General features: G+C 45.7%; 3 protein-coding genes across 7 annotated transcripts in view; 1 reads left to right on the top strand and 2 right to left on the bottom strand.

Annotated features, from left to right (window-relative positions):
- The window catches only part of LOC142585438 (uncharacterized), a 33,965-nt gene extending 31,151 nt beyond the window's left edge, over positions 1-2,814 (bottom strand). For 3 of the 5 annotated variants that reach the window (XM_075696204.1, XM_075696206.1, XM_075696205.1), the window contains exon 1: positions 2,668-2,814. In XM_075696204.1, the coding sequence (XP_075552319.1) occupies positions 2,668-2,799 (132 nt within the window). In that variant the 5' untranslated portion in view covers positions 2,800-2,814. Of the gene's footprint in view, positions 1-255; positions 348-2,667 lie in introns of those variants that run through there. The other 2 variants (XM_075696207.1, XM_075696208.1) reach the window with 2 other exon arrangements.
- A 2,354-nt stretch (positions 2,815-5,168) lies between these two features.
- On the bottom strand, positions 5,169-7,298 carry LOC142585435 (3-oxoacyl-[acyl-carrier-protein] synthase, mitochondrial). Its single transcript, XM_075696198.1, has 2 exons — positions 7,147-7,298; positions 5,169-6,619 (listed from the first exon to the last, which is right to left on the bottom strand). Exons 1-2 carry the CDS (start codon positions 7,162-7,164, stop codon positions 5,276-5,278), a joined length of 1,362 nt encoding a protein of 453 aa, XP_075552313.1. The 5' UTR covers positions 7,165-7,298; the 3' UTR covers positions 5,169-5,275.
- Positions 7,299-8,003: 705 nt separating this feature from the next.
- On the top strand, positions 8,004-12,003 carry LOC142585437 (transmembrane protein 14C). The gene is made up of 4 exons (XM_075696203.1): positions 8,004-8,224; positions 8,295-8,396; positions 9,945-10,032; positions 11,832-12,003. The coding sequence occupies exons 1-4, from the start codon at positions 8,149-8,151 to the stop codon at positions 11,908-11,910; spliced, it is 345 nt and encodes a 114-aa protein (XP_075552318.1). The 5' UTR covers positions 8,004-8,148; the 3' UTR covers positions 11,911-12,003.
- Positions 12,004-13,207: the final 1,204 nt, after the last annotated feature.

The raw sequence follows: 13,207 nt of genomic DNA, 5'->3' as shown, positions 1-13,207 counted from the left end.
ATTCAGCAAAGTTACTTCGAATACACCATAAAAATACGGCGCTGTCAGAGCTAAAGGTAATGAACTGTGCAAATAAATGTGCCACATGCGAAGTTCCAACTAAAGTGCAACCACGCCGTACGGTAGCACGTTTCCAGAACGGCGACACTGCCCCAGCGGCTAAGTAAACAAACGCAAATCTATCTCCTTTTTTATTTTTTCGCAAACTTAGACAGATAGCTCTTTAAGTTTTTGTAAGAAAATACGGGAACTTACTGACGTTACTCTTTGGGTATCTTGCAACAGGGGAGAGTGGTAACGACGGCCATCACAAAATCGCTTTTATTGGCTACGAACAATGCTTGCTTTGGCTTGTGCGTCGGCAAAGTTAGCCAGACAAAACAGTGGGCGCAGCGGAGTCGCCGAAAATCGTTCCCCAGTGAACTGGCGCAACCACGGGCGCAGCCCACCATAGAATAAATAAAGATCTGGGGGATCGTCCATGAATCGGGCGGTGAAGAACTGTTAGCACTTTTTGTTGTTATTGTTGTTGCTGAATAAATTAGGATGAAATGAAAAAAAGTATCTTGCAAATGGGATTCAAAGTGTCGACTATTGCAGGTATGAATAATCAATTATCTAGATATTTTGTGAACATTATAAGTATGTAGAAGAATTATAACATACAACTCATTCTGTCTCACGCAGAAAGATGTAAAGGGCTTCACAAACGTTCCTGTGGCTGTAACCCAGTGCGCGGTAACCCCTTGAGAGTTACAGGAAGAGTCACATTAAATAAGCATAGCTTTTGGAAGGGTTCTTCTAAAAATGAATAATAAAACGTCGGTGCATGTCAAAAAGAAGCGTTCCAGAGATTCATTCTCATTGCGCATAAAGGGTACAAAGGAGATATAGCCAGACCTGTGGAGGTAAAAGCTCAGTGGGGGACTCGGCACCGTAGTCTTGTTTAATCGTGACTTCAATTTCTCTAGAGAAGCACCATTTGTTGTTCCAAGTAAAGCTGAGATGTGGGAAGTCAGATGTTGCCAATGATGACTACGCGAACTTATTTGTAGTAGTATATTTTCTGAATTGCGCCGCAGTGATGAAAGCTGACAAAGGTAGAATGCATGGGATTATAGGACCATCGTGGGATGCTACTGCGAGTGTATGTGCATATTCGTTTAAGGCTAGACCTTTGTGGCCTGACACCCACACTAATAAACGAACGAGACGTAAGTGTCTTGGGAGAAGAGAAAGAAAAGTTTGAAATCTGACAATTTGGGTGTGGTTAGTAAAGAACACACAGACAGGCAATCAGTTAAGATTATGGCTGATGACATAGATGGTGGTAATTTACGTAAAGCTAAGACAATTGTCAATAATTCTGCCTGAAAGATAGGCGTGAAGTCAGGTAGCCGAATCGAAAAAGGCTAACTTAGATGTGGTGATATAATGCCCACGCCTGCCTTTCCTTCACAGACGGAAGCATCTGTTGCTATACCGGTCTTTGTATCCAGGTGTGCAAGGTGGTCTTCCAGAATACCATTCAGACGATGTTTATTATTGGGGAAAATATCATCAAATTCAATTTTAGCATCTGGATACGAGGAATCTAGTAAGACCATCTTGCATATGTGAACGTTTAATGGGTCCAATAGTTTATGAACAAAAACTTGAGGGCAACGTGAGCTAGATAACAACGTGATAGCAACGTGAACCCTGATAGTTAAAAAAAAATGAGCCCGCGGTTCATTAACGATAACATATTGTGATCTCTGTGGTGATGCATATATATTTAGAAAAGTTTGTACTGTTATGATATGAAATCGCATCAGAAGGCAGGCGTGCTTCTTCATATAAGATAGCGTTAGCGACAAATTTAGGAAGCCCTAGCGGCGACCTTTCTTCTCTTCTTCCATCTCTTCTTCCTACCGACGTTCCTCTCGACGTCTCTTTATTTCTTCTTTATTAATTCAAAAAATTGACCTGCGGCATAAAATGTGTAAACCATGCGGTCAAGTCCGACAGGAGTTAATGACTCCGTTTACATGCACCCAACACGAGTGGGTCGAGTAAGAAATCGGGATGACCAACCCCGACATGACCGCGTTTACACTCGCTTCTGACGATCCTGGACAACGACGCCACAAAGCATCGAGCCGAGACTCTACCGAGACAGCAACGCGTTCAAACTGCGCTGGGCTTCCAGTTGTTGCCATCTCCAACCAACGTTTATTGATAAAAGAAAAGTATCTATAAACGTTGATTTGCATCAGCTCTATTTCATGGACGTCATCGCTGCGATGAGGTAAGTACGTTGCTTTGCACAGTGCTTGTCCCGATAATATTCCCACTGCAGGCGCATAATCGCTACGTCACAGTGGTCTCGGTACCGCACAAGTCATGGCGCTGGCGGGCCCGACCCGCCTGCATGCGTCTGCGTTAACATGCACGCTGTAATTAAACGACCGGGCTGAGTCGACCCACGTCAGCCCGACTCGACCATTGAGAAAGGCATTGTGACTCGACGCTCGTTCAGGCGTACCGGCTAGCGTTTACATAAACTCGACAAGCATATTCCAACCCGAACAGCCGACTCGGCCTGCTTCTGTCGGGTTCACGTAAACGCACTGTTTGACATGCGTGCCATAACGATCCACAGAAGTGGAAAGCTTGGGCGCTTACCCACATTTTTTTGACAGGTAATGGCGCCTTGATGAGCGCAGTCAGGGACAATACCACAAGAGGTGTGCTACCTGCGAAAGCAGAAGGGACAATTAGATCGCGCCAATGGCTGACTGATGGCCAGGGGTCCATATCGCAGGGTCACTCTTTAAATGTTTACACCCTTTAGGGCTTACACAATCTTAAAACGGTTGCACCCTTTGGAATGTATATTTGTCCCACAACAATAATCGTCATCTGCGCATGGCCTTCGTTGCCTTTGTGCCATTAAACACCAATTGACTAACCAACTAACCGTCATCTGCTTTGCTTGCGTTTCCTTTCTTGAAAACTCGGCGCCCGCTACTTTCCTGTCGAGAATGCCGTGTCACACTGATAACGCGCAAGCCGTTCGTGACTGGGAAGTACCGGGCTCGCAGCGTTAACGAAAGGAAACGCGGGCAAGACCTGTACCTTTAAGGTACAGCAAGGCCCTCTGCGATTAGTCAGACATGGTTTGTACACTTCGCGCGTGGAAGCAATTGACGACCCTGTTACCGTCGCGTTCGCAATGCAGTTCACGGGAACCCAAACGGAAAAACAAAAGGACGAATAAGCGCAAATGTAGAAGAAAGGAATGGACGCAAATACCGCCGTGTTGACCTGATGGAAATCTCTGTGTTAGCTTTACAAGTGGTATCGCTACGTGCTTTTTCCTTATTCTTTGCGTGGATCAGTCAGACAGTCAGACATGGTTTGTACAATTCGCGCGTGGAAGTATATCTATGTGATGTACTACTATAATACACTCTAAAAAAGGTTTACACCCCTTAACTGGGGTGCATATTTGCCACACAACAATCGTCATCTGCCTAGCTTGCGTTTCCTTTCTTGAAAACCCCGTGCCCGCTACTTTCCTGTCGGGAATGCTATGTCATGCTGATAACGCGCATGCCGTTCGTTACTGGGAAGTACCGGGCTCGCAGCGTTAAAGAAAGGAAATGCGGACAAGACAGATGACGTTTACCGTTGTGTGGCAAGATAAGACTCAAAGGATGTAAACTTTTCTTAGAGTGTAGTCGGTATACTCAATTCCAGAATCAAGCTTCTCACTCTTATACGGCTAACACAAGTTAGTTTCGTTTATTTAACGATCGCTGTCGCAGTCACACGGGGCATGTTCGGTCGCTATCAAGCCCGATCGTGATCTAATTCATCGAATGCGATTGGCGCTCTCCTGCAGCTTGCACGAAGGAGCTAATCGCGATTCCGAAAATCCGATCGGGCTCGAAAAGCGCCCCTGCTGACTGGGGTAAAAAAATGGGGACCTTCGCCCATAGCCTCCGAGATCTGCGCGCGCCGGCTGCCATATTTCGTCCCATTGGGACCGATAGCAAGGTTCAGCGTAGCGTTGCAGAAGGCGTTCAGTTCAAAGCTGGCGTGATGACGAGCACCGCCGACTGGCCTTATGAGACCGAAGGAAAACCCATCGGAGTTCGTCAGACAACACAAAACATCCCGTGGATGCCCCGGAAAGGTTCGAACGTCCGAGCTTTTTATGGGACGTACTGAGGGCGTTCAAAGCACCATGCCCACCACAAATTCTAAACGCAATGCATTTACTGCTGGACTTGTCGCGAACCAAAATTGACATATATCCGAGAAACATTCCCAGGACGCTGCTGCCAAGTGAGTTTGTTTGGGAGCTTCATATGCTTGCCTGGACGAAATCGAGTACAGCCAAAAACTAAATGCAAACGGCACACTGCAAAATAAGTATACTATTTCGCTTTAAACACCATCATTATTATTAATAGTATTGGTCGTGGTGTCCAATGCGCGTCTTCCACCCACCGAAGGCTCCCTTGAAGTAGCAAGAGCAGCAGATCTCGAAGACTGCTATCGTAAGTTCACAGGTGGTGCTGCACCTGAGGTAGTTCGTTTGATACCGAACTGCTTTTTTAATGGTGGCAGTAAACGAAGACGCAAAAATTCTGAGAATTAGAGCACATGAAAGAGCACAAATATAAAAACGTAGCCCTGCAATATGGGTTCTCGTATAGCTGCGTCATGCATATATTAATCCAATTTGTAAATAATAAATTGTCCTCTAATTACAGTGTCACACAGTGTCTTGATTACAGTGTCTTGGAACACGCCCTGACATCATCCTAAAATGGTTCTCCAATTATGTACGGTATGTACTCAGTATCTACTTAGGACGGACAAATGGACTCGATTAGGAGGAGCCTTTCAGGATTAGTGCAGGACATCATAAGGTTGTACGAATGTCCTGATGTTGGCATCCTAGAGACTTTCTGAGGATGCCTTCGCGTTGTGTGGTTCTCTAGGCGCTGGCCTCGCATGCCCGTCGATACCGTGACAGCACGACGACGCCAGCGACGAAAGCATGCCTCGCGCTTCCGTATATTTGTTGTCGCAATAAAAATCTGCTCGCTGAACATCGACGATTTTCATAAATTGTAGAGTTCTTCGAATATTTAATTATCCGGACCAACAGATTTGTAAACATGCGTGTTTTTAATAATGCGCATTTTACAACACACTATGCGCTAGCATCAAACGTGCGAAAATTCGAAACACTAAAAATATAGTAGAATAAACGGTGTTATTGCCTGTACTCTGCTATAACAAGCGAACCGTTCGTGCCCCCAAATCCGAAAGAGTTCTTAATCGCAACCCTTCTGGTCGCGTTCTCAGTTCTCCAAGGTGCCGACTGATGAGCGATAAAGTTGAGATCGGCCCCAACATCCGGGCATTCGAGGTTTAGCGTAGGTGGAATCACTCCATCGCGAACAGCGAGTACCGTGAACGCACTCTCCGTGGCTCCGGCTGCTCCCAAGAGGTGACCCGTGGAGCCTTTGGTAGCGGACACCGCCACTTTGCTAAAGTTGTCGCCTAGCAGACGGCGGATCGCCAGCGCTTCGGCGGCATCCCCAATCGGCGTCGAGGTGGCGTGAGCGTTCACGTAACCGACCTCCTGGACGTTGACGCGAGCGTTTCTCAACGCGGACTCCATGCAGGCGAACGCGCCTGCGCCGTCGTTGGCTGCTGCCGTGATGTGAAACGCGTCCCCAGAGAGCCCGTATCCCAGAACCTCGGCGTGAATGTTTGCTCCTCTGGCAAGCGCATGTTCCAGTTCTTCCAGAATGAGAATGCTGCACCCTTCGGCTACAACAAAGCCGTCCCTGCTCTTGTCGAAAGGTCTCGACGCCGCGGCAGGGTCCTCGGCGGTGCTCAGAGCTCTCATCCTTGCAAAGGCAGCAACGCACATGGGCGACACGCTGGCCTCTGTGCCACCGCAGACCATGACGTCAGCGTATCCGCGCTGTATAAAGCTTAACGCGTCGCCTATGGCGTGCACGCCCGTCGTACACGCCGTCGCAACCGAATGATTGGGCCCTTTCAACTTGTGCTGAATGCTGACAAGCCCAGACGGCATGTTCGTGAGAATCCTCGGAACAAAAAACGGGCTAATTTTTTTGAAGCCCTGTTCTCTTAACGCCATCCCGGTGTCGACAACATATTCCAGGTCGCACATGCAATTGCCGATTGCTACTCCCGTTGTTCTGCAGTCAGTGTCCGAATCCGGGTGCCACTGGGCGTCATCTAGCGCTTCTTTGGCTGCAGCCAGAGCGTACGCAGTTGCCAATGAGATGCTCCGCAGCTCCGACTTGGAAACGAATTTATGTACGTCAAACGGTGACGGGTTTTGAGAAGCATCGGTAGGCACACGGCCTGCTGTCTTGGAGGGAATACCGTCGAACTCCTTTCCCAGCCGACTTATGCCGCTCTGCGACTGTATGAGCCGGCTCCACGACGTCTTGGCGTCAGCTCCCAAAGGCGTGACCATGCCCAGACCGGTGACGACGACTCTTCTCGGTTTGTCACAACTGCTGCTGATGCCTCTCCTTCTGAGGTCACTGACAGGCCGGCACAGCTGTCGCCATACCTGGAACAGAGCGCGAAGCATCACGTGTTCGGCCAACATAAAGCGCAAATAAGCGGATTAGGTACAGATCGCAACAATCAAACGCGAAGCCGTACGTTCGTTTCCTACACCTAAGGTCCTTCGTACATCGCGCCACTCCTCATATTTTGCAGTAAAAATTTGAAATTATCCCACGAATCGATAAACCAGTGCCCATCAAAAACATAATTTATATAACTGTACAATTAGTAAATGTTCCTGAGGTCTATACTTTACTCTTCACCGGCGCGCAATTAACTGCGGCTGCGGTGAATCGAAGTGCAGAAGCAGACAGATGATAACATGCACCCCTCAATTCACAATACACGATAATAATCACGTTCCCTATTACGGCATAAGTGTCACTTTAATGGTATTAAATTTGGAGCATCTTTTCGACTGAATTTCAGCTCCATTCAGAAAAAATAGTAAACGGCAGCAAATGTTATCACTTGGTCTACCACAACAGTGCGTATTCGTTCGGAGAATGTAAACTTCAAAGGACTTACCGGCATTTGTAGTGGCATGCTAGTTGTTTCCGCAGGAATCCCTAAAAGCTATTAAAACACCGAGGTTCCTTCGCCACGCAGAACGAACAGTTGTCCGGAGATGAGGAGCGCGAAAGCATTTGGGCCATGCCGGTTGCCAGACTGTGCAATCAAAACCGAAACTGAAATTCACACGAAAAATGTCAGTTAGCGTTCTTCACCATCAAGATATAATAAAAAACGCTTCCACCTTTAGTCTCTCTGACCGAATCAAATACGTAGTTTGAGGAATAACTAATTATGTGTCAGGTCAGACGCTACGTATGTATTTACGAACATGTAATCATCAAACATTTTACACCATATATGAAAAAGTAGTCCTTGACATATTTATCGCAAGTACAGCAGGAAATTTAAAACATTTGTGCAGCAAGGGCAGAGGGTTTTTCGTGAGTTTTGGTCTTTAGTGTAAGACACGACAGGTCAGCAAAAGTTCCTCCTGCAGGTAGCCGCGTGAATAATGTCGGGTAATTTTTGACGAAGCCTCATGACATTAACCACCGATGGATTAGCCAGAAAGCCCATTTTACCGTCATTCTAACATCAAGCTTTCGCTCGAGTTACATTCTTTATTGCACGATTCTACTAAACTCTAGCTGGAGAGCACTCTCATCCTAAGAACATTTTTATCAACCATAGTACCAACAAACGTTGGTTAAAACTACATCCGCGTTTGCTCCAGTGCAAAACGTAAAACTTAATCGCGTGGCAGAACGTGTCAAACATCTGGAGCGGTTATAAGCACTGCGAACCAAGCGCAAAATAAAAGCATTTCCGCTTTTGTTTTCTTTGTACTTATTCAGTCGCATGAAGCCAGTTAAGGCCAGGACACTGACCGAGACAATCCAGCTGCTATTTTGCGAAGTGGGCGTACGTCGTACGTCAAGTGTTGGCGCGAGGTGGGTCTTTTAAAATTCGCGCAGAAATCGTTCTTGTGTGCCGATAATCACAAGAGGAACGGTAATGGATACCGACATATGGGCTTATGGATACGCGATAATCGTGGCATTAGGAGGTGTCATAGGCTACGTGAAAGCTGGTGAGTCCGACGATTGCACCGCGCATCTTCTCGATCGTTGGTGGTATGTTTCACCGCAACTGCTTTGCAGGTAGCATCACATCCTTGGTTATGGGCTTGGCGTTCGGTGGCCTTGCACTAATAGGAGCCTACCAGACGACGCAGGACCCTCACAACTACTACTTATCCCTCGGCAAGTACTTCCTTATTCCTGAGAGGAAGCTTGTAATGGTGACCGCTGGTAATTGCAGACGACCCCCGGAATATTCTTTTTCTTCATTTCCATCAGCGCCGGAGCAAGCCTGATGCCGAGACATTACTGTTAGTAGCGTTTTTAAGGTAATTTTCGTGCTAACATACTGAAGCATAAAGTCGTACTGCTGTTCTCCCCGACGCAAGATACGGCTCACGAACGAACCCGTAGGTCGACTACCTGTGCGAAATAATATGCGGCGATATTCGCTCTGCGTAGTTCTGGATATTATTACATTTCTCCTCGAACGTTGGGCGACAGTTCGAAGCCCATTTGAATATCTTATTATTGTTTTGGGGAGTAAGAGCTCGGGAAGGCGCGCTGTGCTCTACCATTGGTCTGACCTAGCTGCCTATGAAAGTTGCTTTGCCTCTGAATATTGCCCTTCTGCTCTGGAAAGTTGTACTCTCGTCCGTGTAAGCGCTCTGTTTTATAGAAAAAAATGTCTCAGTTGGCAGCACTGAACTTTGTTAGTTGATGTTTCAACCGTTTGACAAATCAAGCTTAGAGCAGTTAACATATTGGATGCCGTGCATTTAAGAGAAAGTTCGCAAGTCAGGTAGTGGTGAAGGAGGATGCGTTAAGGAAGGCCGCGACAGTAAAAAAACAGCTCACTTCCTTTTGGCCAGTTATTGTAAATGCTAAGCTAATTGGAAAAATAAAAGATTGTGGTTTCAGGCTAAGATGTTACCTTTGGCTGTGTATTGATATCACGATGTGCCGTAAAATATGTCAAGACATTTAGGTTTTCTTGTACTGGTTATGTGGCACTTTCCAATGAATGCCTTTCACACCAATGCGCACTGAAGCGCCATGCTTCTCGTCTCAGCGGTCACGCGCGGACTTCTCAGCGGTGCCACTAGATGGCGCAGCGCGTTCAGAAAGACGCACGCGAGTGGCCGCATTCGCACGCAATGGAGCACCATGCATTATGGAGGCCACGCGCAGGCTTTACAGTGGTGGCGCCACATGGTGCCGCGTTTTTAAAGAAGCACGAAAGAATTTTGGTGCAGTACACGCCTCGTAACTAATTTCTACAACGGCAATAAGTTGTCGCTGTACTGATTCAATGCAGAACACATTACACCAGTCATTGCTAGATAGGTTCCGCTGTGTTTTTTTTTTTTTTCAATGCACATTCTGTGCACAATATTAACTCTAATGCATAGTAATAATCTTTGTGGAGCCTCTGATCTGCCATTGGAGGCTCCGCAACTCATGTTTGGTGCACCTACCTTCTTTATTTGCAACATGTAGGATACATATTCAGCTACTAGCATTAGCTATTTAGCTCTTTTGAATTTGGCATGTACTATTGCAAGTAAAAACGAGAATGAAATGCTTTTTTGTAGTTCTGCAGAGCTTCAGCACAAGGTAAATCTCCCAGATTTTCCTTTCAGCCTGTTATGCTAACTTGCATTACAAGCTGCGTTACCTCTCAGCTAGCCTTGTCATGAGCATAGGTATTTTCTTGCTCTCTGTTTGCAGCCGTGTCTGGATTGCTGGCTGGTGTGATGGGTTACAGGTTTGCTAACTCGGGAAAGGTCATGCCAGCAGGACTGGTTGCAGCTCTGAGGTCAGTGTCTTCATATTGTACACATATGTAAAATTAACATAGTTAAAACGGCGCACCTTGAGGACAGGACACAGGAAGAATGCACAGAGGACAATTGCTGACGATTCTGTGTCCCGTCCTCAAAACGCGCCATAATAATGACGTTCCAGCAATGCAATGCAAAATTGATGTAATATGAAGTGTCTTGCACGACACAACTGTTGTAGAGGTTTTGTTGTGTAGCGGCTTGATGTATAGTGGTTTTTGTACATTGTCTGCCTTTGAACTAGTGCAAAGTGTCTTGTCACGTTGTGAACGGCTTTCAAGAACTTGCTTTAGAGCCCACCTATGCAGGCACATAATGAAAGCAGCTGCTACTTCGACTAGGCTGGCACAAGGCACCTTTCAGAAAATCTCCCAGGCACTTTTTTTGCTTGAAATGAGACTCATTAGCAGGGCAAATGGCCGATGTTCCCTACTTATAATTTTTTCTATATCATTCAATTGTGGTGTCCTTGCATATTTGGACTTCTTTATTAAAGAAAAAATGTGTAAAAGACTGCCACTAGCTTCTTTCATGGTGGTGCAATTATATTTAAAGTATCAAGCCTGAGCTATGCTGCTAATATCTGAAAAGAAAATACGCATTTGTATGAATATAGTGCATAATTTTCTCTGAATTACTAGCTTTAGAAAGCAACAACTCGATGCCCCTCTCCCCCTCCTGTTTCCAAAATTTGAGCCTAGCCACCAGGCTACTGAGCTCTGTGGAAAAGCTAACCACACCATTGGAAGAAGGCTGTTAAGGAATAGTAGTATTGTGAGAAATTGGTAGATGACAGAAAGTGACCCAAAGTATACTTATTTAGGGTGTCCAGGTCCAATGGCCCGACCAGCTACAAGGATGCTTACATCCATGCAGCCTCGCTGCGCAAGCACACGCTCGCTGGCCCATCGGTGCTACCCCATTGTGTTTCGCTCCTATCGGAACACTTCAGCTTAGTGCCACCTTGCAATCGTATGTTGCACTTGAAGGCCCTATTTAGAGCCTCCGCATAAGTGTTGCATAGTCACCTTTTATCTGATGTCATAATAATCATGCTTATGTGGTTCAGCCCAAATCAAGACAGCAATGGTTTATTACTGTATAGTCCAATATTATAATATCTTGCTACCTATGTATGATAATACACCTGCAATATGTGCTAGTTCAGGAGGAACCTTCATTTCTCCATTGTTCATACATTGTTTTCTAGACCATCACATTGGTTTCCTTTAATGCCCCGTTATTGTTTCCTGGGTGTGATTTTCTGTGTAGGAAGTATAGCAAAGGCTTTGGGATATTCAGTAAGTATAGAAAAGGAAGATATTGGCTGGTCTAAATTTTAACAGCTGCTACACTTACGTACTATTCTCACAGAATGAAGCATGCCAATTTAGGCTAATACAGGTACTTTTGTTTCAGTTCGTTAAATCGACGTAACTTTGGCGCTTATGTTTAGATCACAGTTCATGCCACATTTAGTGACCAGATAAGTAGCAGTATGACATTGCACTCTGAAGTAATCATGCCTATTTGGCGTTCACATTAAATTCTCCTGTCATGGTAGTTCATTCTGCGAGTGTAGTAACATCCTTGTTCTTCTAGCTACTCAGATTCCCAGTGTGAAAAACCAGTTAGCCTGTTTCACTGTCTTGGTCAAGTGTAAGAAATATTCATTCAGAGAGGCTGACAGAATCTGTCTCTTGTGGTGAAATGTGCACTTCCCTTCTGCACACTTGTGGATTTAAACTTGCACGCTCCGCCGTTTCCATTACAGCATTGCCATGTGCTGCAGAATACTCTGCCGGGCCTTTTCGCCACCTGCTCCTCCAGCAGCACCAGTTGCAAAGCAGTGATGCCTTCGCCCCTCTTCTTTAAGTGAAAAGTTGATTGCATTGAACGGCTTCAAGATTATCCGCATTTTGTATGAAATAAAGACTCTGTCTGAAGGGCTTGTTCAGTTGCACTATACAAAATGAACGGACACTGTCTTAGAGTACTGCATGGACCCGGCCGGGTAAAGGGATTTTTGATGGGCGCGGGCCTGGGGCCTGATGCTGCAGGACTAGGCCAGGCCTGGTCACTGATAAGTCTAGGTCAGACCTTGGAACACATGCTGGTGGCCTGCATAGATCCGAGGCATTCTATGCAAAGCACATGTGACGCGTTAGAAAAGTGATCTTAATTACCTTAGCAAACAAAATGAGAGTTCCAATTTTTTCTGTCCCGATTTATTTTTGTAAAAAGTTTTCTCATTCTTTTCGTTGCTGCAAAAACAAGCTTTGCTCGCACAAAAGAAAAAAAATACAGCACTCTTGATGGGGTCTGGTTATTACTTCTTCCTGCGAGTGCATAATTTAATTGCTCTGATACAATAATTTTATTACAATTGCATCATTTTTACTATTTACCACTATTTTTATTTATTGCATCATATTGACTATTGCTTTATGGCCACCCCAGAACACACAGATAGCTTTTGCCTTAACACTCGCAGTGTTCTGCATGAGCCTTCAATTCGTGCATGAAATTTGCTTTGTCGTGGGTTCAGAGGGTTCTGTATGGCAGTACAATTCCCACCTTCATTTTTTTTTTTTGTTCAGAGTTAGAATAAGCGCATTTGAACTTTTAGCTGCTTTTGCACCTAATAAATGTTAAGCATTTTCTTTCTGCAACGGCTGTTTTATCACGATGGCAATTAGGGCTTTGAAGGAGCACTTGCGCTGCCGCCATCAACTCTCATGCGTAGCACGCACATGCTGCGATAGCGTAGAAGACGAGTCGTTCTCGCGCAGGGTATGAGACTGAGCTAGCTAGTACTCCATCTTGTTCCATGCTGTGTGACCAAATGAATCATCCTCGTGCTCCATTCAATCGGCTCTGCTAGAGCCAGGGCAGCGGTCTGGCTTCCACAGCTGTCAGAGTGTTGTATGTGCACACAGCAGCGTTCCTACTGAGAAGTTGTGTGCTTACTACATTGCGCTGCATACATTGGTCTGAGTGGAAAGAGCAGTAAATGTCACACTAAATTTAGTGCTGTCAAGTGCCAAAAATTTTCCCAGTTTTTCATCAGTCCCATCTCGTGCACCATTGAGGTGTGTAACACCATCGCAAACATTTCTCATGTGACAGCGTGCACTCTTTAAAGAAGAA

The sequence above is a fragment of the Dermacentor variabilis genome, chromosome 6 (genome assembly GCF_050947875.1).
Source record: "Dermacentor variabilis isolate Ectoservices chromosome 6, ASM5094787v1, whole genome shotgun sequence".
Taxonomy (NCBI): Eukaryota; Metazoa; Arthropoda; class Arachnida; order Ixodida; family Ixodidae; genus Dermacentor; species Dermacentor variabilis.
The sequence above is the reverse complement of the archived record's forward strand: the minus strand, read 5'-3'. Positions and strand labels throughout refer to the sequence as shown.